This window comes from Onychomys torridus, chromosome 13 (genome assembly GCF_903995425.1).
Source record: "Onychomys torridus chromosome 13, mOncTor1.1, whole genome shotgun sequence".
NCBI lineage: Eukaryota > Metazoa > Chordata > Mammalia > Rodentia > Cricetidae > Onychomys > Onychomys torridus.
Window position 1 is genome coordinate 7,431,011 of NC_050455.1, and position 22,775 is coordinate 7,453,785.

Below are 22,775 nucleotides of genomic sequence, written 5' to 3' on the forward strand. Positions count from 1 at the left end.
ATAGTCTCAAGTCTTTAGACTTGTGTGTTTTTCCTGGAATACCTGTAGAAGTCAGGAAACTAGACAGGAGCCAAGTAGAGGGGAGAGAGTTTCCATGGGAGAGAGGATAGGAGAACACAGGTAAGAGGAAGTGTAGCTGGGGGAGATGATGGAAAGGTAGGCAGAGAAGGGAGTGGGGACACCGACGATATGAAGAGCCATATGAAAGCCTAGACCCTTACCTGAAAATAGTACTACTACTACTACTACTACTACTACTACTAATAATAATAATAATAATAATAATAATAATAAAAAGCTTGAACGTAAGTAGCCAACATGGAAGGGACAATGCACTTCCCTTCCTGGAAGCCATAGGTTACTAAATAGCAATCCCAGTACCAGGCAAGAGACACAGTCCTACAAGCTGTTGGTCAGGAAAGTCCTGGAACTAACTCCCCACAACATCCCCACAATGTGGTCCATTTTAACTGCTCTTCACTGTCTGCCTGACTTTAATGGTAAGCTTTACTCTATTGCTGAAGACATGGTGTATGGTGTATTGTAGTTACAGAACATGGAGAAATCAAGCTAGAAATGACCCAGAGGCTTTCTCTTTGTTGGCTGGCTTTCGCAGTACTACAAGACACCATGCTGGCTTCTGGGGGAAGTTGACAAGTCACCAGAGTTGGGAGTTATGCAGCCTCGTTTTGGACCAGTATATGACTACTTGTCCAGTGGGTCTCTAGATGAGGCAAAAGCCCACGGGGACTGTCTCACTCAGCAAGGACCAATGTAAGCGCAGAATACTGCTGATAGCACACGGCCTGCATGCTCTCTTCTCTCTTATAATATTGATGATTCTCTTGGTGGTTTTAGTGCCATTTTGTCAATCGTGCATGGGACAGATGTGGTCATTCCTGGAAATCCCATTTTTTTCTCAAATATCTTCCCCTAAAATTCTTTGGGAGCTGATGGTTCTCAGGTTTCTTGTCTGGGGATGCCAGCCATCACTTCAGACGCTGGAAACTGTTCTGATTCAGTCCTGACAGGATCGGAAAAAGATCACCCTTATTTCTGTAAATATGTTTTGAATGATATTGTTCTTGAAAATGTGTGCTTATGTGTATCACCTTTAGTTCTTTAAAGACAGGATGTACTTGGCTCGATATTTAGCCAAGCTAGCAAAATGATGTGTTGTTTGGTGTTTAAAGATGTTTTGATGTAAAAGTTGGGAAAAACATATCTGACATATTTGTTTTTGACAAAGGTTCATGTTGGAGGATGAGGAAAATTTGTTTGTTATTATGGGAAAACATGCTTGTTTTTATACATAAACAAAGATGGCTGGAGCTATTCTGAGCCGAACGGTTGTGTGAAGTTCATCTGGTGGTCGGACAGTTCATTTCTTTGCGTTGACACCCTTCCCGAACTCAGGCTTCAGCTAGACCATGACACACCAGTGGTCTTATCCAATTACCGACCAGTCTGGCATGAAGTGGCAACCCCTTGCACAATAGTAGTTGGTGTAAACACTAGCTTTCTTGTTGGACTTAAGGCTTGATTTATAGAAGGAAACTCATACCTAATACTGTAAAAGGGCGTGGTAGCAAACTTCTTTCTAAATACTTATCTTTACCCACAGATTAACTCAGTCCTCAGCCCTCATCAGAGAAGCTTTTTTTTTTTTTTTTTGTGCCATGGATGGCACTTAATGAAGACTCATAACTGGCCAAACTTCAGAAACCAAGTGACTTCGGAGTGCTAGACCTTAAAGAGGACATCTGAATCTCATCCCTCTCCCCACTCAGGCTTTATGGACATTACAGCAGGGGCAGGGGCAGGGGCAGGGGCGCAGAAAGAATATATAAGCCAAAGTTTGCAGGAGGATGCTGAGGAAGTGTCTTCTGGATGTGACCCTGCCTATATACTCACAAGCTCTTCACTAACTACCTACAAAGGACTTGCGTTTTCAACATTTCTTCACAGAAGAGGGAAGGGCCCATGAGGATTCCCTTCCCTCCTTGACAAGCTAAAGACAGAGGTCCCTGGGGGAAAAGGTGTCACCCCCTTCCACTGTGTAGCCTAGAGAAAGTGCCCATCCCCACCTCCAGTTGCTTATGGAGAGTGATCGTTCTCAACTATTCCACAATGCCACTCAATGCTACTAATTCAGGGCAACTTAGTAAAAGATAAAGACAGGCCAAAAATCTGTGGAAAGGTAATATTTAACAAAGAAAGCATTTGAACCCAGAAGGTTCGACAAATGAAGAAAAGTATATTAGCATATGAATGTATGCTTTATATATACATACACACATACACACACATAATCTAGGGGAAAATAACACAAGACACACTAGTTCACACTGCATTTGAATATAAACTCTGGTGTGGTATGATATTGAGAAAGTTTTCAGTGTATATCTTGGTTCAACAGCCAAAGAGATGCATGTCATTTATATGTATATATATTTTAAACCCTAAAATGTTACAAGCAATCTCATTGTACTTTCATTTAAATATGACACTATCTCCCTTTAAAATACAGATCCACCAAGAAGGCTTCTAAACAAAAAAAAAATTCATAAACTCAATCATAGCTTCATGTACAGGAGATTAATTCTAAATTTGTATGTAAATTAAGTCAATGGTTATACCATCTTTCCCCCAAAGTTCTTATTTACCTATTGAAGAAGACAGAGCTATAAATAAGCTTAAGATGAAAACCACAAATACTATATGTGAATAATTATTTTTTTGGTTAAAAATGTGTAGAAGCAACAAAAGTTAAATAAAACTCAAATCAATAAACTACAGTGACACAAAGAGGACAATCTTTTTAACACTCTAATGTGAATTCCAGAGCTGGCCAGATTTCTCAGTCAGTAAAGTGTTTGCTGAGTGAGCACAGGGGCCTAAGCTTGATATCCAGAACTTATGTACATACAGAAGCTGGGCATTAGAATTGTGCTTGTAATCCAGTGCAGGGGAGGAGAGGAGGCGGCAAATCCCTGGACCACACTGGCCAGCCTCTGAGCACTTCATGAGTTCAAGGCCTGAGGGAGACCCTGTCTCAAAAAACAAGACAGACAGTGCCTGAGCAGTGACACCTGGGGTTGTCCTCTGGCCTCCACACATAGGCACATCTGCACACACAATTACATATACACACTCAAAATTCAAGTCTCCACCAGTAAGAGCAAAAATAAATTAGAGTTTCCCTAACCAAAATAAAATTGAAAAAGCAAAAACGTAATTGTGCAGTCACCCATGGAACCTCAGGTCTCAGGGAGTGGAGACTTGCCTAGAGACTATACAGCCATTATGAAATGAGGAGGGGGGAGGGGAGGAGAGGGAAGGGAAGATAAGAGAGAGGAGAAAGCATGAGTGAGCATTGCAGTTTTCATGTTCAACTTAACTCCTCAACACAGGAGTATAAAGTCCCCCCAACACTGGACAGCTGAAAACAAATGGTGTAGGCACAACAAAGCAATCTATGTAAGCCTGTTCAAACGAAAAGTGAACAGGAAAACTAGGCAGAGGGCCTTGTTGAAAGTGGTCACTGGTAAGCTCAAAGAAGACATTAAGACCCATCACTACAAAGATCAGAATCTTCTGTTTCTGCAGGAAATGTTGTGCTTGGGAAGATCGTTCTTTGGCTCTACATTCCTTTTTAAAACGGAAGAGGAGAGAGAGAAGTATAGTATTGCAAACATCTCCCCTCCCCCCCCCCCCCCACTGCAGCAACAGTGCCTGATTACCAGGACTACAAACGCAGCAATCCAAATGGGAAGATCCACAAAAGTTGGTCAAAGTTCACATGGCCTTTATCTGCAATGAAACAATCTGTTCTTCAATCTCCATTTTTATCATCCTTAACCTATTTCAACAGCTATTTCTGTGAGTTTCATATTTCTGTGATTATATATGTAGATAACAAAAATACATGGATGGCTTGTATGTACTGAGTCCAAGAGAGCAGGTATATAAGGGAATATCACTGCATGATCTAAAAAGATACAAGAAAAAGTAAAGGTCTTCTATGTTATCACTCATCAAGCAAATGGTTACCACTGGGGGACAGTTAGATTGGGAGGAGCTGCTACTAGGGTACTGAAGCTGTGTCTTCATCCAGTATTCTCTAAGCAGCATCATTATCTAGGAAGACTTAACAGAACGTACATGCAAACAAGCAATTACCCACATGCACTTAATACTTCCCTACACTAGATGTCAGTGAGTACAGGTGAGAGGGAGTGTGTATAAGAAAGCAATCCGAAGCAAGCCATCAAAAGGTAGTCCTGGACAATGACCACACACAAGCTGCAGAGGCATGGGGACTACCCACAGGCCAGCAGTCTGCGGCACAAAATGTACTTTTCAGCCGGGCAGTGGTGGCGCATGCCTTTAATCCCAGCACTTGGGAGGCAGAGCCAGGTGGACCTCTGTGAGTTCGAGGCCATCCTGGGTTACCAAGTGAGTTCCAGGAAAAGGCACAAAGCTACACAGAGAAACCCTGTCTCGAAAAACCAAAAAAAAGTACTTTTCTTTATTTCCTGGGCCAGGGAACAACCATGAATGAACCAAAGACTTTGGTGTCAACCACTTAAGCCAACACAGAGAAAAACTAAATAAATAAACAAACAAACAAGCAAATACATAAAATGACCATATTCTAATTTATTAAAGATTTACGTTAAGTAAGAGTGGATAACCTCCCTTTTGTACTTAATAAAATCCAACAGCCTGGTAGTCATTTATCTCGGTCTCCATTAAGCTTCCCACTAAGAAATAGAAATTTTGCACAAAATTACAGATAAGTCAGGTGTATCCACTCACTCACAAGGAGTCGTGCTGCAGGTAAAATATTTATAGGCATTCTCAACAGCAAACAATGTGCTCCACACAAAATGTTCACAGGAACTTGTTTGAGCCACACTGTTGGGATTCCTGCATACATATTTTACAAGTTTCCAAATAACTTCATTTGTGAGAAGAAAAAGTAGTTAATACTATTCGAACATAGAAAGTGAGCCACTAGAAATTAAAACATTTTCAAAATGTAGATGATGGGAACTTTCCAGATTTATGGTCACAATGAAGAAATGTGGGGGGAAAGAAGTTTCCAAAAATGTATATTTATAGGCTTTTAGGAAATATGTTAAGCTCCAAGGTTGGCTCAAAATTATGTTGTGTGTATTTGTTAACATCTTATTTGTTGAACAGTACCCATGTGAAAAACTTTTTATAACTGATGAGACACTTGGCCAAGATTTCTTCTTACTACAGGAAACTGTATATAAAAAGAGTGACAATCTTAATTAAGCATCACATTTTGGCTTCAAATGCCAAAGAAGAGCAAAATATTTAAGGCTAAGTTTAAACAGAGGGTGTAACATGGGAGTTAACTCTGGAGATGGGAAGATGACTGAGTCAATAAAATGCCTGCCATTCAAACATGAAGAGCCATGATGGATCTCCCCAGAACCCACATAGGAAGACCATGTGCTGATCTCTACAAGCCTAGTGCTGTAGAGAGAGCCAGGGTGACCTTAAGGCTTGCTGGATAGGCAGACTAACCAAATCAACAAGCTCTGGAATTAACCACAGTTCCTATCCCCCAAAATAAGGTGGATAATCACTGAAAAACATAGCTGATATGGACCTCCAGATACCATGCATGCTTGCATGCTTTAGCACACATGTGCACAAGAGGTTGTAAGCATGTCCTCATTCTCTCTCTCTCTCTCTCTTTCTCTCTCTCTCTCTCTCTCTCTCTCTCTCTCTCTCTCTGTCTCACACACACACACACACACACACACACACACACACAAAGGTTAACTATAGGGAAAAAATCAAACCCATATATTAGAACTGAAATAATCTGATGTGATATTACTATGTAAAATGTAAAAAGGCGTCAAGCCTGAGTCAAGGTCAACTTTCTGTGATAGGCATGATTTTAATTTGGGTTCTGAGAAATACTCAGCTTGTCTGAGTTTATCTCTAAAATGAGAATAATATTACCTATCCCATAGGGTTGCATAAATATTTCACACAGTTGTCCCAGTCTCTGAAACAAAAATATCTAACTTTTAAGATTTTTAAATACACTAATAGATATTATGTAAAAGTTAAAAAATAAGTCTTTGTAAAGTTGGCTGCAAACATCTAAGAGTCATTTTCTAAGGTATATGAGCTCCTCTGGCCTGTTAGAATGACTTACTGCACATTCTAAAGTCTAAAATACACAAAGAAAACCCTGGAAGCTCTAAGTGTGGGAGAAAACTAAATCGCAATCATAAAGACTCCGATCACAAGCAGAAAACATAAAAATGTACAAAACTCAGTGTAACAGAAGGAAGCTGGAAAAAAATTTAGCTTCAATGATGAAAAATATCATTGGCTGACAATTCCAGTTCCAAAATTTTAAGAATAGTAAATATTTCAAACTATAAATCTTTCAATTTACTATCTCTAAATTCTTTAATTCATCAAAACAGTAAAGAATTTATCAGAAGAGGTTATGGGAGTAGGAGGAATATCAGAATAGGGCACATGTAGGTATGCATGGTTTAAATTACAATAGTCTAGTAATTATCTTAAAAATTTATACAAGAAATATGGTGGTGGTGGCACACACCTTTAATCCCTGTACTTGGGAGGCAGAGGCAGGCCAGTCTCTGAGTCCTAGGCCAGCCTGGCCTACAGATTGAATTCTAGGATATCACAGGCTACATAGAGAAAACACTCTTTTGAAAAACAAGAAACAAAAGTTCACACAAGACCATGTTAAAATTATAATTGCAGTATACAGTACCAAGTAACTAAAAGTGGCCTCTTTTCTTTCCCACTCCATTCCTCTAGCCTTCCTTCCTTCCTCCCTTCCTTCCTTTCTTAATAGTACACACAGGCATATTTGATTGAGGTGGGGCAGGTAGGAAGCTGGAGAGGTGGCTCAGTGGTCATAGCCCATGCTACTCTTCCAGAGGACCTTGGTTCAACTCCCAGCACTGACAACAAGGCTCACAATTGTCTGTAATCACAGTTATAGGATATGATGCCCTCTTCTGGCCTCCTGAACATTCTACACAGATATACATGCAGACACACACATGTAATTAAAAATAGACAAAATAAAAACAAAACAAAACCTTAAGGACAGAGCATTGGGAACCTGTGTTAGTCTGCTCTAGCATTTCATATTTACAATAGTGCCTTCTTTTAAGTAGCTCAAGAGGTTTTAAAAATATTACATAACAAACTTTCCCAACAGACTTGCAAAAATCCAAGGTGAATCCCTTATCAAACTGAGGCAATCTGTTTGCCAGACTTAAAACTCATTTTAGACTATATCTCCACCAACAGAATGGATGAATCCTTCCATATTCAAGCAGTTAGAAGAATGTAAGAAATATCACAGTAGTTATTGCAAGCATAACCACTCAGCCACGGATAACTCAGCACAATATGGTCCTACCATGAGGATGTTTAACCATGGATGTTTAACATCAGTCTAGTTCTGTATCAGTTTCTCTCTGCCGCTCCACTAAAACTCTGACCAAAGCCAGTCTGGGGAGCAAAGGTTTTATTTGGCTTATACTTCTCTATCACAAAGGAAACCAGGGCAGGATTTCAGTGCAGGAACCGAAGCAGGAACCAAAGCAGAGGCTGTGGAGAAATGCTTCAGGGCTCGCTCCCCCTAGCTTGCTTGGTTTGCTCTCTTAAGACAATCCTCAGGACAACTTGCCCAGGGATAGCATTGCACACAGTGCACAGGGTTCTCCCATGTCAATCATGAATCAAGAAATGCTCCCACAGACAGGACCTCAGGCCAATCCGATGACGGCAGTTCAATGACAGAGGTGCTCTGATCCTAGGTGACTCAATTGTGACAAATGGACAAAAGCTAACCAGACCAGGCTCTTCTTCATCCTCACCAGTCATTCTCTGTACAGCTTATGTGCTGGTTTATCCTGTTTGAATTCTCCAGCATCAGTGTAGGTCAACTTTTGCTTAGTTTTATATTCATCTTATTATCCACTTACTCCTCAAAAGACTATTACTCCACTGCTTATTCTGACAATATCTTCTCCAGTTATTTTAGGTCTGTGGACTACTTCAACAGTTCCAAAGGTGTAAAACTAAAATATTTTGTTCCATACAGCAGGAATTCTCAACTCTGCCTGTATGTTATACCCCAAATTATTAAAGCATAACTCACTGGGGCTACTGAGAGACTAAATCATAATCCAGCCATCTCTAACAAACAATGCTTCAATAACTATCTTCAAGTATTATACACAGGATGACTATGTCGTGGATACAGGAATAATCTGCAGAAAAATAACCCGAGGGCTTTCAAGCCAAAGGGTTACATTTTTAATGCTGGAGTTATCACTCAATTCAATGGTTTTCATGGACACAGTGTTCTGCAAAGCAAATCAGGGCCTAAAAGTAATCTCTGTAACATTCGTCATATTTTTTCTTTAAATTTAATTTCCTCTCATAAACAGTTCACTTCCACTGGCTAAAGAAGCAGAGTCAGTGTAAGACATTCAAGTTTAAAAGGCAGGAGAAGAAAACATGGATGCCCGCTATGCCACTGTGGAAGATAAGCTACCGTTGGTGGTAAGCACTCAAAATTATGTCTGCCCCTCTGAGTACCTAAAGTTTTACAGTCTAGGTGTAAATTAAAGTTACTCCAAAACAATTAAAAATGAAGCGTGATTGAAATATTTTTTAAGCAATCTCAAGAATCACAGAACTGGAAAAGTCCTTTAGCAACCAATTAACCCAACAAGAGCCAGGGCAGGAATGTTGAAGCAAATGGAATCACAAGCACTTACGGAGAACAGACTCCATCTGGAGCAGATTAGATGCCCAGGCCTCCTGACCTCAGTAGGAGCTCTTGCCTTTGACACTACATCAGAGCAGCTCATGTGTAAGGCAGAGTGATTACCCTCATGATGCTTCAAGTCAGCACCTACATGAAGTGATGACCCAGCCTACTGTCCCTTGATGTCCAACAGTGCTGAATGCAGAAGGAAATACCTTTCTAGACACTAGAGCTCTCCATGTGTTACACATGTGTGTGTACAGCTATATGTTACATATCTGTGCCTCTGTGTGTGCATACATGCACATACACAACTCAAGGACTTAGAATGTTGTAAGTGCATTTGAAAGCAGACACAAGAAAATACACTGAGTAGTTGAGTAGTCAAGAATGACTAGCAAGGAATAAGGAACTGAACAGGACTTACATCTAACCTAAACTGTTCCTTTAAAAAAAAAAACCCATTACAATGTAAATCATGATTTCTAAACCCATATCTTTCAAAAGAGCTCATTTAGCTTTCAGTTTCACCTTTTTCTGCCTACTTTGAAGTCATCATTTTTATGTTAGAAGGTAGAACTATCTCCGGAATATTATTCTATGCATATCTCTTCCCTAATATGATGAACTATAGCTTTTGTTCAAATAAACTGACATAATTTTCTAAAAACTTAAAACAAAAATAAATCCCGAGTAGGAAAAACAGAGGGATACAAAGTACAGATAATAACTTGGTATGAATTATATTTCAACTCATAGTTCTTTACCAAACTTGGAAAGTACTTAGGTTCTAGATGTTCTGATGGCAGATATAAAATACTTATTCAAACAAATCCAAATTCCAAATCTATCATGTTTTTAAATGGTTGATAAAATTCACTGCCAAGTCTCAGAAGTTCTTAAACTTGATTACTTTTTGTATTTGAGCCAAAAGAACAAATTTGAATAATGTTAACTTGGGCAAAATTGTGAAGTGTATACATAAACACTCCACTTCTTAAATAACAGCCCTGATTTCCCCTGAAAATGACTCTTCTAACTTGAGAAGCTCCCCTTGAAAACAGGGTGGGGTCTGAGTCACCAAAAATTAAAAAAAAAAAAAGCAGCAGCATTTTAAAACAAGACTAAATGTGGTTTTAAGTCTCAACATTCCTTGATTAATAACTCCAAACTTTAATGAGGCAAAAACAGATGGATAGATTGCAATTTTTTAATGTAAAAAAGAAAATAAGGAAGTTTAGTACAATATACTATCACCAATAGAATCTGCTCCAGGAAGGTTTTGGTCTCTACTTGTAAAAAATAAAACTAATAAAAGGGCATTTCCTCTTAAAGCTTCATAGCGCAGACTTCTACACCAATATGGGAGTCAAACTTCATACTCTCTAAGCACAATGTGAGCTTGAAACGGAGGCCAGATGTGTGATTGTGTCTTTTTAAAATTATAGCCATAGTATTTTAGAAGAGAAAAATGGTCATTCTTCAAATCACACTCAGTATATTTTTCACAGAATACCTCTTGGTAGGAACCTGGTGCCCCCAAGTAAAAGGCAGAAAGACATAGTTATGCTCAGTGAGCAGAGTCTAACGTGAATCCCAGCTAAGCAGTCTTCCTTTCTCAGGAACCTAGCCTACAAGGGCACATAAAAATCAAACACTGAGAAGAAATCCTTTTTGCACATAAAATGACCATTGAATCCTAGACTTCCCACTTCCTGAAACAAAGTTTAGGTGTTGTGTGTTTTAAGTGTTGAATTTTAACCTTTGAAAAATCAATGCAATAGGTAGATGAGAAATATTCACAGTGTATGCAGTTCTTTCAAAATCCTCATCCAGGGCTGAAACCACATAGGATCAAACTAAGATTCTAGGTTTTTCCCCCAACAATAAGGTATTGTTCTTGATTCTACATAATGCAATCAAATGTATTGAAATTAGAACAACAGGCTGTGCAATTAAATTGTGAACTAGAAAAACAAAACAGGTTTCTAATCTATTAATTACTGGGTTGGTAATAACAGTAAAATTGATTTTCCCCCTAACAATAAGTCTGTGTAATGGTTTGAAAGCTACTTACATACATTACAAAGGATGCTAATCATAACTTTGTGGCATAATGTTTCACCCCTCAGCCACTCAAGTTTCATGTTCAACTTCTGTTTCATGTCATGTAAAAGACAATGCTGACACCTTCAATTGAAACGAAGGAGAAGAGAAAATCTTGGAAGGTGACTATCTTGTTATGTAAAATTAATCAGAATTACATAAATCTAGGTGGAAGTGTAACTGAGTAAAACCTAAGCAAGGCACATGGACTGTTCTGTTAGGAATCAAAGGGATACAGTGCTCTCAGCAGTCATTGCTCTGTAACTGGTCTGAAAAGATAAGGTTGCTCTGTATTTACACTAATAGCCTGTCCATTCTCTGTTCTAAAACCCTTGCTGCTTAGTCTGCACTGCAAAGGAAAAAAAAAAAAAAAAAGCAACTAGGGACTTTAATAGCAGATGACTGCAGAGGAGCCATGCTCGCTCACCTTGCAGATGGAGCTTTGTAGTTCCGGAGTGCAAAGCAGACCTTTAGCTCAAAGTCATTGCTAATCTCAGTTGTACAACCCACACGGTGCACTTAACCCTAAAACCCATAGGGCAAAAACGAAATGTCTGCTCCCAGCGACCTTTCCACGTCCCTCAGTATGGCCACACTCAGGAAGTGGACGGCTGCTGCGCCCTTGATGGCAAAGTTCTAACATCTCTTTTCATGAAAGTTCATCCAAGTCAGCATCAGCACAGAGACAATGAGAAAACATGCACGGGGAATGTTAAACTTATATCTAATGTTTATAAACAGCATCTTAATGCCTAAAGAAAAAGGGACATCCACAATTCAAATTCACACTGGACTTCATGATAAATCAGTAAAACAGAAAAGGAGATCCTCCATTCATTAACAACCAACACATGCCCTAACTTCACTGATCAGTATTCGATTAGAAATTGCATTGTATTAAAAAGTCACTAACAAAATCGTCATCTATAACTGGTATTTAAGCAAGAACAATCAGTGATGTATGAAAACCCTGCTTTGAAAAGTGAGCTCTTTTGATTTATGGCGTCTCCTTTGTTAATAAAGAGAAAGAAAATAACACGTACACAAGGTTCCTTAAGTTTGTTTTGTCTTCCCCTTAACTTCAAACACTGGAAGCAGAAAACTCTTTCACTCCTCCCCCTGAGGTCTAACCTCTTTCAAAAAAATAAAATAAAATAAAAGCCGTTTCAAAAAGGAGAAACAATAAATGAAGGAATGAGGTGTGTGCGCGGGGAGAAAAAAGGGCGATTTTATAACAGGAGGTATTTTGTTAGCAAGTGACTGGCAGGTCTCCTCCAAGTTAGAAAGCATTCCATCCACTCTCCAAAACTGCAGAGGCCAAAAATGTCTAGTCTAATAGTTCTGAAATCCCAGAGTCAGGAAAGCCTTGGGGGAGGGCGGAGAACAAGTGAGTGGGGGAAGGGGGGGAGAAAGACCAGCAGGAGAAGAAAGAACAAAAGGAGAAATCCAAGAAAGGGGCAAGGAACCAGAGGACCCGGGAGGCCTAGGAGTGGGCGCTGGGGAGAGCACGACCCCGGAGAAGCGAGGCAAGCAGGGCAGGGCCATACTCTGCAGCGCCGCGCACCATGGACAGGGCTCCGCGCGGGCGCGGCCCACACCCCTCTAGAGGGCGGCGAGAGAAGGAGCGAGCGACCCCACGCTGGCCCCGTCCCGCTTCGGAGACCGCAGCACTCTCGGGGCCTGCCGCCCGAGTGCACCAGGCCCTGGCCGGGGAAGGGAGCGAACAGCACCATCTGTGCCCATCTCTTGCTCTCAATGCTGCCCGCGGGGAGGCACTTCCGAACCTCGCCTGCACTTTCGGCTACCATCCTGCTACCCAACCTCTCCACCGGATGGGGGTATGCATGGGGCTCCGGGGTGAGTTTCCCAGCCAAGCAGCTAGGGTGGTCACGCCTCTCTCCCGCTGCCTTTGTAGGACCCCCAGCGCACATGGGCACAGACTTGGGACCCCCACCTAGACCCCACCCAGCGTTAGGGTCGCATCCAAGGCTGCGTGGCGTGGCCAATAGGACCTGCTGGAGATCCGGACTGGGGTAGGGGCATCTTCGGCCGGGATGTTCCAAGAAAGTTGGGCTGGGGGCCTGTGACGCGGAGTGGCAAGGGAACTCGGAACCTGCCTGGAGCAGGTGCTTCCAGCTGCCACCAAGTCTCAAAGTACAGTCAATGCAAAGGCTCGCTGGCGCTTTCTCGAGAGTAGGAAAAGTGAGCGTGGCTCCAGGCAACTGCGTCCCCAGGACCCACGCAGGGCAGAGACAGCGGTATGGATAAAAAAAAAAAAATGTTTATTAAAAAAAAAAAAAAAAAAAGGCCAAGTAATGGGGACTTCTCGCCTGGTCTGGTACCAAGGATGAGGGGCCAGAAGCGTGCTAAAGCGTCTGCCGGCAGACACTCAATGTGGCAGGGAACCAGAATCGCTTTCCAAGTGGGGCCAACATAGAATATTGCCAGGGCAAGAGAATCCAAAGGCCAGAAGGCAACTCTGAGCTGGGATGAAGAAGACAATAGGACATAGGAGCCCCTGCGCACCAGGAGGCGCGCGGGTGCTGGAGCGGGGTGGGGTGGAGGCAAGTCCTGTAACTAAGACACCAGAGTAAGAATTCCTAGTGCAAACTCGCGACCCCTCCCTGAAGAAATAAACAAAACAAACAAAAAAATCGGATTAAAGTACAATGCGAGGGGACGAAAAGCACAGAAAACTACAAAACCTAGGAGTTATCCTGTCTCACCCTTCCTCGAGCTCGCCTTGGCCCAAAGGCGAAGCCAAGGAGACCCTGTAACCAAGGTTCGCAGAAGCAAGCGCGGTAGACCAGCTAGTCAGGGCGCCTGGCCCCGGAGTCCGGCCGGGGCTTCATGCCTGTTCAGTTTCTTGGCCGCGCGGTGTGGCACCTCCCTTCCCGGGTGTTCAGCCCGGCCCCGCAGCGGCGCGGGGAACAAAGAGACCCGGCGCCGCACGCCCCACCCCGCTTGCAGCCCGACCCACCCGGGACCTCTGCGTACCTGAAGCAGGGCTGCCAGCAGCGGCAGCAGGGTCCGCGGCGCTCCCGCTATCCGGCACATGGAGGCGGAGAGGGGCCGAGCGAGGAGCCGGAGGCGGCGGCGGCAGCAGCAGCGGAGCACCAACAGCAGCGCGGAGACGGCTCCGGGCAGTGGCCACCCCTTCCCTTCCCCTCCCCTCCCCACCCCCTTCTCCGCTGCTCTGCGCTCCCCGCCAATGAGAGCGAGCTGGTAACAAATAGCGGGCCTCCGAGTCCGCCGGACTCGCACCAGGAGTAATAAAACAGACGGGAGATCAAGGAGCTGGGGAGGGGGCGGGGAGAAGGGCGGGCGTGCGTGCGCGCCGAGCTATGTGTGTGCGTGTGTGTGTGTGTGTGTGTGTGTGTGTGTGTGTGTGTGCGTGTGCGTGTGTGTGTGTGCACGCGTGTGCGTGTGTGCGGGCCGCAGCGCAGGCGGCTGGGCTCCGGCCGGAGTGCAGCGGCAGCCCCAGAGATGCGGTGGCCCGGGGACCGAGGCGGATGGAGGATACGGAGGTGGAAGCCGGGCGGGTGGCGCTCTCAGGAGCTCCTCCACGCGAGCTTTCGAACCCCGGCTTTTCCCTTCTCTGCGCGTCCTCTCCAGGGCCGAGCGGTGCGACAAAGCTTCCGGGGGTAGAGCGCCTCGGGGGAAGGGCGCTCGCGGCCGTGCGCGTTGCGCCCACAAAAGGCGACGGTCCCGCTGGCCAGGCCTCCGCGGCGCCCCCTTCCCCGCTCTCTGGCCACTTGGAGACTCTGATCTCCTTCTGCGGCCGCGTGGGGCGCGGGGGGGGGGGGGTTGTCACGAAGAAGGAGGGAGGGGGATGCGCGGCCGCTGTCGCGATGGCCGTGCCCCCTCGCTGCTCGCGCGCGTCGGCACCGGCCGCCTAGTCCTCGCCACTCGCGCGCACCGCGAAGGGTCTCAGTCGGCGCGACCCGGGCGAGCTGCAGCCGCTCTCCAGCCTGGCCGCACGCGCCGCCCGGGCCTCCCGATCCCCTCCCGCCGCCGCTGCCGCCGCCGCCCTCGCCCCCGCCTCTCTCCTCCCGAGCCTCCCGCCCGCGTCGTGGCCAATGGGAGGCCACCGAGCTGCGGCGGTAGCTGGCCGGATCCGCGGCAGCCGCCCGCCCCCGCCCTGCCCAGTGCTCGGTTTTCCTTCTGCTGCAGCCCGTGGGGGTCGCCCGAGGGGTGGCTGGGGTACGCCGAGCGCCGCCCAGCAGGTGGAGGGCTGCGGGAAATAAAACTACTTGCGCAGGAACTTGTTTCGCGGCGGCCCTGTGTTAGGTCCGCGGAGGGGAATTGGTGGCGACTGAGAATCGGAGGGAAGAAAGGAGGGGTAGTCTCTCTCCTTGGTAGCCTAAAGCATGCATTCTCTGTTTTGTCCTTCTTTCGCGATAGGTTATTTTTCCTGGCACTGCCAGACACAGCAAAGTAGCAACGCAAGCAGAGTCCACCCTAGCCATTGTTGTCTGAGCATCCTGCCGGCAGGGGAGCCCAGGCCAGGCTCCTCTCTGGTGTTCGCACCTCTAGAGCCCCCGTCATTGCGGATGTACTGGAATGACTCAAGTTTCTGTGTTCTTGTTTTGTTTTCTGTCCACCCCCCACCCCCACCCCCGCGCACGTACACGGTGGGAATTTGAGAGTGCGTGCAATTTTATTTGAAATCTCTGCTTTTATATTTTTACCGGTTCCTGCCGGTAGTCACATTTCTAGGCTAACATTTACAGGGACTTTGATACTCCCTCCTGCAGCCACTCAGCAGCAATTAAAAATAAACAGAAGCTTAGTGAAAATAGGATCGGGAAGATAAAATGACTGCTGCAGAATTCACACCAGATTAAGGATTTTTGTTTCCTTTGAGACAGGAACTTGAAAGTGTGAAACTTTACAAGTTTGGGTCACAAGCATTTTGTGGAATGGTAGGGGGCAGGGAAAGAGCGCTTGATTCTTGCAAGGTAATAAAACTGCTTTTTTTTTTTTTTTTTTTTTGTCCTCCCTAGAACCCTGACTTTATGGAGATATTGAGGGGTGTTTGCTTTAGAGGTGAATGAAACAGCCTGTTTTATATAAGCGTTGCAACACATTTGAGATCAATTAGCTTATTTGAAGTAAATGAATATATGCTGTCTACTGCACTCTTCAGCTTTGGGCAACTGAAACACTAACATTTGAATCAAGACACTGATCATCTAAGAATTTGACGATGAACCTTGAAAAATCAAATACTAATTTCTTTGACATAACTGATGCAGCTTTTAATAATGTACGATTGCTAGTTAGGCTTTTAAATTTTTAATATTAATTGGAAGGCTTATTCAATTTTAATTAAAACATAATATCGCAAGCCACGTTTTATGACACTAAATTTTTTCGTGCTTTTCTTCTCAAAAATAAGAAAGGTCATGTTAATTAAATTTCAAAGATGAGATGGAGGGCTTGGGCTAATATAGTAATCAGGCCAGCCTGTTCTTTTTCTTTCTTTATTTTTTTCTTCTAAATGTTATTGCCATGGGACTGCTAATGGCAGTAAAGTTATCTTCACAATAGCATGTTTATAAATTCCATTTTTAGGGAGTCTCTCATAACAGAAGGCATCAGTCTGGGGGAAAAGCTCCCATCTCCATACCCAATGATTAAGCTGGGTACTGGCCATGGGATCTTTGCTGCACTCTCTCCTCAGCTGTACTTCTTGGTGTTTATTGCCATTATTAAAGTTACAATGGACTTTAACTTGACTAATTTTTGCCTGTTAGTATCATTTGAGTAAAGCTTTAAACATCACAGTCCTCATAAATTAAGTTCTTTTAAGATCCTGTATCTACTTCTGAGTAGCTGTCCTGTTGCTCTCTTTCTCTGTTTTGCTTCATTTTTTTTTAATCGCTTGATTAAGCACTCTAAAATTGTTTGTTACTCCTCAGTAGTAGTAACTGGGTTGGATTCTTGTCTGACTTTAAGTTGATCACTCGATCAACTAAACCGTTTTAATTGGTTTGTGATTGCAAGAAGGACTAGCCTGGTCTAATACCGTGTTATTGAATATTACGTGCATACCTATTATGCTAATAAACTCTTTCTAGTATCGACTGTTATAGCCACACAGCATTTCCTCTGTAACACTGTACTCAGTATCATCCAACAGTGCATTTCTTTCTCTAAACCAGTGATGGCCCCACCCCCTGACACCTATTGCCTGATCAGAATATTGCCTGAATAAGGCTGGCTTTCCTTCCTTTATTTTATTGAATTCAAGGATACCAGGGGCTTACCAGTGACCCAAAGAAAAGATTGGGCAATATTAGTTTTGCTGAGATGGAGAAAGATTAGAAAAATGATACAAGTGAAGACTGGGCTTATAGACCAAATCAATCTTAAGTTCTATTTAATGATCTATAGCTTATTTAATACAAGAGGATGTTAAATGTATATGTATGCTTATCATTGTTGACAAACTGAATCAGTGACGACTCAGTCTACAGAGGATGTAGATATCCGCATGATTCATTTGCAAACACAATTTCAAAGCACAGTCACAACAAATCTTGCTTTGTGTTTTTTCAGACAGGAGACACTAAATGTACAAATGCCTGTGTTGTTTTTTGGTTTGTTTTGTAAAAAGTTCTCGCTTTGAAAACAAATGTCAAACAGTAGTAGTCTAGTCTGTAGCTTCCTGTCCTCCATACATCCTCTGCAGACATGCCTTTAGGGTAGGGCTCCATGCTGCCCAACAGAGTTCTTCCCAAACATTGAATAGAATCTTTTCCTCTCCTCCCAGGCCCCAAGGGAAACTAGGTTAACCCTGTTCCCTTACAAAGTATCCTCAGATTTTACTTTTCTTCCCAGTTAACTGCAGTCTGAATTAAAGCTGACCTTCCTTGAGTAGCATCCCTTTCATGGAGTCCCTGAGTGTTACATGTGAAGCCTCTCATTTTGTAGACCAGGAAATCCATGTGTAGGAGACTACCTTGTACAGGTGAGAAATCAGAATGGCAGCCATATTACCTCACTGCCACTTTTAGCCTCTGTTTTGCCTTATTCTGGGGAGTCCCTTTAGAAAGGTCCACTATATGGGACAATCATTTTGTTTTTCAAAATCTGTATGAAATTTGGACTAGAACTCAGCATCACGTCCCTTGCTCCCATTTTAGCTCTCTGGCATGATCACCTTGCCTTCTTTAGTGTGATTTTAGCATTTGAGGATCCATCTCTTTGACAGAGCCTGGCTCCTAAACACATGCCAGTGGCTTAGGCAGAGAAGTTGTGATCTGTTCTGGTACCAGAACAGAAATAGGACTTTAAAAACTATGAAGCATTCTTGTTACAGTACATTATTTACCTCTTTCAGTAGTTGCAGATAAAACTCAATTACCTACATGGAAAATATAACAAAGTAATTTGAAGTACATATGGTCAAGTGAGCTATGAAAATCTGAGGAGCAATTAAGCAGAGCAGAGTAACTTGCAAGCAACCCCTGAATTACAGTGAACTTCCTTGTGGAAAACAAAAAGCATAACACACAGACAGGACTTTACATTCAAGGACACATGACTTTGAGTATGTTTCCCAACAGCCCAAAGGCTCTTTTAGCTCCTTATTTCTAACATGAGAAGAAGTCCAGTATTGTTTAAGAAATATATGAAGACTGAGGATCACCGCTGGACTTCAGCATTTAGCATCTGTCTATTAAATATGATGACTTCCATGGGGCATCCTGAGGGCAGTTACTCAGGATCTCAGGTAATACTCTCCCCATGTCCCCAGTTCTGTCTTCAGTGATTTTCTCTTTTGTGTTTCTTTTTAAGATTTAAAAAGAAAACTAGGGCTAGAGAGATGGCCCAGTGGTTAAGAGCACTGCCTGCTCTTCCAGAGATCCTGAGTTCAACTCCCAGCAACCACATGGTGACTCACAACCATCTCTAGTAGGATCTGATGCCCTCTTCTGACATAAAGTTGTACATGCAGATAAAGCATTTATATACATGAATAATAAAATCTTTAAAAAAAAAAAAGAAAAAGAAAAAAGAAAGAAAGAAACTAAGCCGGGTGGTGGTGCACACCTTTAATCCCAGCACTCGGGAGGCAGAGGCAGGCGGATCATTGTGAGTTCGAGGCCAGCCTGGTCTCCAAAGTAAGTTCCAGGAAAGATGCAAAGCTACACAGAGAAACCCTGCCTCAAAAAACAAAACAAACAAACAAAAAAAAAAAAGAAAGAAAGAAAAGAAAAGAAAAGAAAGAAAGAAAACTAAGACTGTTGGTAATGCATGTGCCTCCAATTCATAGGGACTACAGTTACATCCCTAGATTCCACTTAAGCTGTGAGGATCCTCCACGATAGCTGTGGAGAGACAGGAGACAGAAACAGGAATGTGCTGGCCACGTACTAGTCTGGTTGGCAAAACTGTCCCCATCTTCTTGAGTTCATCTGTGCCCACTTGCAGATAACCACAGCAAGACTTACTAATAACTTCCCCCAAGGAAGAAGGAGCAGGGAGGGTCAGAGGACTCTCACACAGAGAGTCCCCAACCAGCTGTCTGCAGCACTGATCTATCTGCAGGTGATCCAAGGGAAGGGCTGGAAGTGTCAGAGTTTGGGAGGGCAGTGAGCACCCTTTACATGGACATCGTGTAGCCATGTTATGCATCCATGGGGACTCCTCATCCATGCAAGACTTTCCACTGCGGCTGCTGTATAGCTCTTGACCATAACCCCATACCCATTGTTCTGTCAGTATGCCTAATAAACTCACTGGTTCTCTGGGGTGAACTTTGTCACTGGTACCTTAGGAGGAAGGGTGGACATTGTTTATGTCTCCCTCCAGGAAAGAAACTGTAGTAACACCATGACTCAAACAAAAGGTGGAAGGTATGGATTATCTTCTGACCTCTACAGGTACTTGCCCCCACACACATACACATGTACACCCCCACACATGACTGCACACACACAATTTTATTTAGTTTATCCAAGCTTTAGTTAACAACAAAATTTGTCATATAAAAAGTGATGCTAGGTAAATATTCTAATAGACCAATACAAAATTGAAACTTTGGTGACTTTATGTAAAAATGCAAAAACACAAGTCTGACCATATCAAAATATTCTTTTGAAACAAGAACACATTCATTATTTCTGTATTGATTTATACGTTTAAAAATTAATTCATTTTAAAATTGTTTAAAGATTTGACAAGTAACAGGACAGAACCAAGACTTGTTTTGCTTAGACCCTTTCTTTTGTGAACCTGATTTTATTTCCTGAACAACTTCTTGCGTATGTACTATCAAAGGCAAATTGCAAACATAATCCCTAGAGTTCACTTAAAAATGAGCTCCATTTAAGAAAATTGGATTCCTTTGATACCCCAAAAACCCGACCTTCTGTACACCAAGCATGGGTATTTATTTATGGGGTGGTACCAGCATTCAGGTTACTTAACAGCCAGAAGGCCTATTTCTCAAGACAAACGGAACTGGAGGAAATAAAACAAATCCGTCTGAACTCTTTGGTAAGGGTCAGCTGTGCCAAACTTTCGCCCTTGTGTCCTTTTAAAGGCAAAGATCTGCCTTCGGGAGAGTTCTGAAATACAACTGTCATTGTGTAGAGGACAGTAAAAGATATTTAGTGTCTGGATTGAGCACTCATTATGCCCTTTCCTCCAGTGAAGATTGACGTAGTTGGTTAAAATATTGGTGTGGGCTCTGGAGATCAGATTTGTCTTCCCAAAGCTATAGCTGTTTGAATAATCTTAAGCATTTCATTTAATTTCTCTGCATTTTCTTATCTACCCCGTGGAAACAATGCTGCCTTCCCTAGGGGACACAGAGAGGAGTAAGAAAATGTCAGTGAGACCCATTTAGTTCTTTAGAAGGAAGGGCTAGACAAGACTGCAGTGTTCTTTAAGGCTGTGGATTTAACTGTAAGAGGGATAATTCCCTCACATCTAAATTTAAGTCACACTTTAATGATGGGGTATCATCAAGCCAAGGAGTGCTTGCTAAATCATTCTCTTATCCACAAATGTTTAAAATAACATATTTGCCTTTCGAACTATAAAAGCAACTTTCACTGATAGTTGAGAAAATCCATCATTAATTTACTGTGTTCATCCACAGATTATGTTTCTTCTTCCTTGTATTCTAGCACAACCATAGTAGGCATAGCCTAGGTTTAACTTTAAAATGGTAGCTGTAAATAAATAATAATAAAAATAGAAAGGGAACTGATGAGTTGGTTCAGCAGGCATATAGTACTTACTATGTGAGCAGGAGGACTGAGCTCCTGTCTCCAGCACCCAGGTAGAAGGCAGGCAGGGTGACTCACAACTGTGACCCCAGCACTAGGAGACAGAAACTGGAAGAACCTGGGGGAAGAGGGCTCTCTGGTCAGTCTAGCCCAAATCAGTGAGCTTCAGGTTAAGTGAGAAACCGTGTTTCAAACCAATAGGGTGGATAGAGATTGTGCAGAAGGACATGAAAGCGACCAAATGTGTGTGGAGGGAGAACAGACTTAGCAGAGGCATGGCAGGGGAGGATAGGAGAACCATAAAACACACATTGGTAGTGGCACACGCCTTTAATCCCAGCACTGGGGAGGCAGAGTCAGGAGGATCTCTGTGAGTTCGAGGCCAGTACAGAGTGAGAGCCAGGACAGGCACCAAAACTACACAGAGAAACCCTGTCTCGAACCCCCCTCCCCCAAAAGAATGTCATAATGATGTTTAACGTGTATGCTGGTTTAAAAAAAATGTAAGGTGGTAAAGTAATTGAAAGAGACACCCAGTGTCAGCACTCTCTTCCACAAGCTTCTCCAAGGTCTAGCACAGTCTCTGTCTCTCTCAAGGTCTGTCTGTCTCTCTGGCTCTGGCTCTCTCTCTCTCAATAATATTTCCCTTAATCACAGAATAGAATGTATGCCATGTGATACATTCTTTATACAGCAGCTCAGAAGTGTTGAGTGATTATCACAGAGAAGCATCATCTTTGGGAGCTCTGTTATTGTTTTTTTTTTTTTCTTTTTTCACAAACATGTTTGCAAGAAATGGGCATATTCTCATTTTAAAACTTGTTTTGACAGCCAATAATAAACATGTTTGCATTGAAAGTTAATTTATTAAAGCTAGATGAAATGTAAATCTTTTTTAGAGAATCCTGGAAACTGGCAAGGACTCAGCTTATAGAAAGAGGCTTTTGAAGTGTCAGGTCATTAATATCTTTCATCAGGGAGTGAAAGGGAGGGGTAGAGTGAAGGGCATGTGGGTACAACTGCCTAGCAAGGACAAAAGTCCTTGAGGATGCTCTCCAAAGCAAAAAGGGCTCATGAAGCCCATGGCCAAACCTCAGGGTGCTGATGAACTCCTTATCTTAGAGACTGCTCAAAAAAAAATATTTGCCCAGTTTTCAGAGTGAGTCACAAGGGAAAAATGGGAGGTGGAATTTGGACAGCAGCATGGGGCAGCCTTTCTGAACTGATAAAAAGCCTACAGTACAGGGCCACTGATATGCAATCCGGGTATTTCGGTCTGTCCTTTCCCGGAATTTGCATGTTACTTGATAAGGGCAAGTCACAAACAGAAAGGGAGTTTCTCACCAGATGTCTGCTGCAATGCTTTGAGTATGCTATTCTCTGATCCCAAACTCTGACTTAAACAAGCCTTACCTACCTACTCAAGCTCCCAGCATCCTAGGGCTGACCTCTCAGCAGGATGCGGTCACATCTTGTCCTAGAGCTGTTTTGTCACTCGGAAGTGGACATGAATGCATTAATGAAAGCAGGTACAAGTCGGATTCCTTATAGTTCTCTCTCTCTCTTGATTTCCCTTTCTTCTGTAGATATTTCTAGAGTAT

The 22,775-nt window shown here is 43.1% G+C and overlaps 1 protein-coding gene across 1 annotated transcript in view; it reads right to left on the reverse strand.

The window, feature by feature from the left end:
- Cdh2 (cadherin 2) overlaps positions 1-14,947 on the reverse strand; it is a 219,903-nt gene extending 204,956 nt beyond the window's left edge. Inside the window, exon 1 of the mRNA XM_036204864.1 lies at positions 13,925-14,947. Coding sequence (XP_036060757.1) covers positions 13,925-13,984 — 60 coding nt within the window. The 5' untranslated portion in view covers positions 13,985-14,947. The remainder of the gene's footprint in view (positions 1-13,924) is intronic.
- Between the last annotated feature and the right edge of the window lie 7,828 nt (positions 14,948-22,775).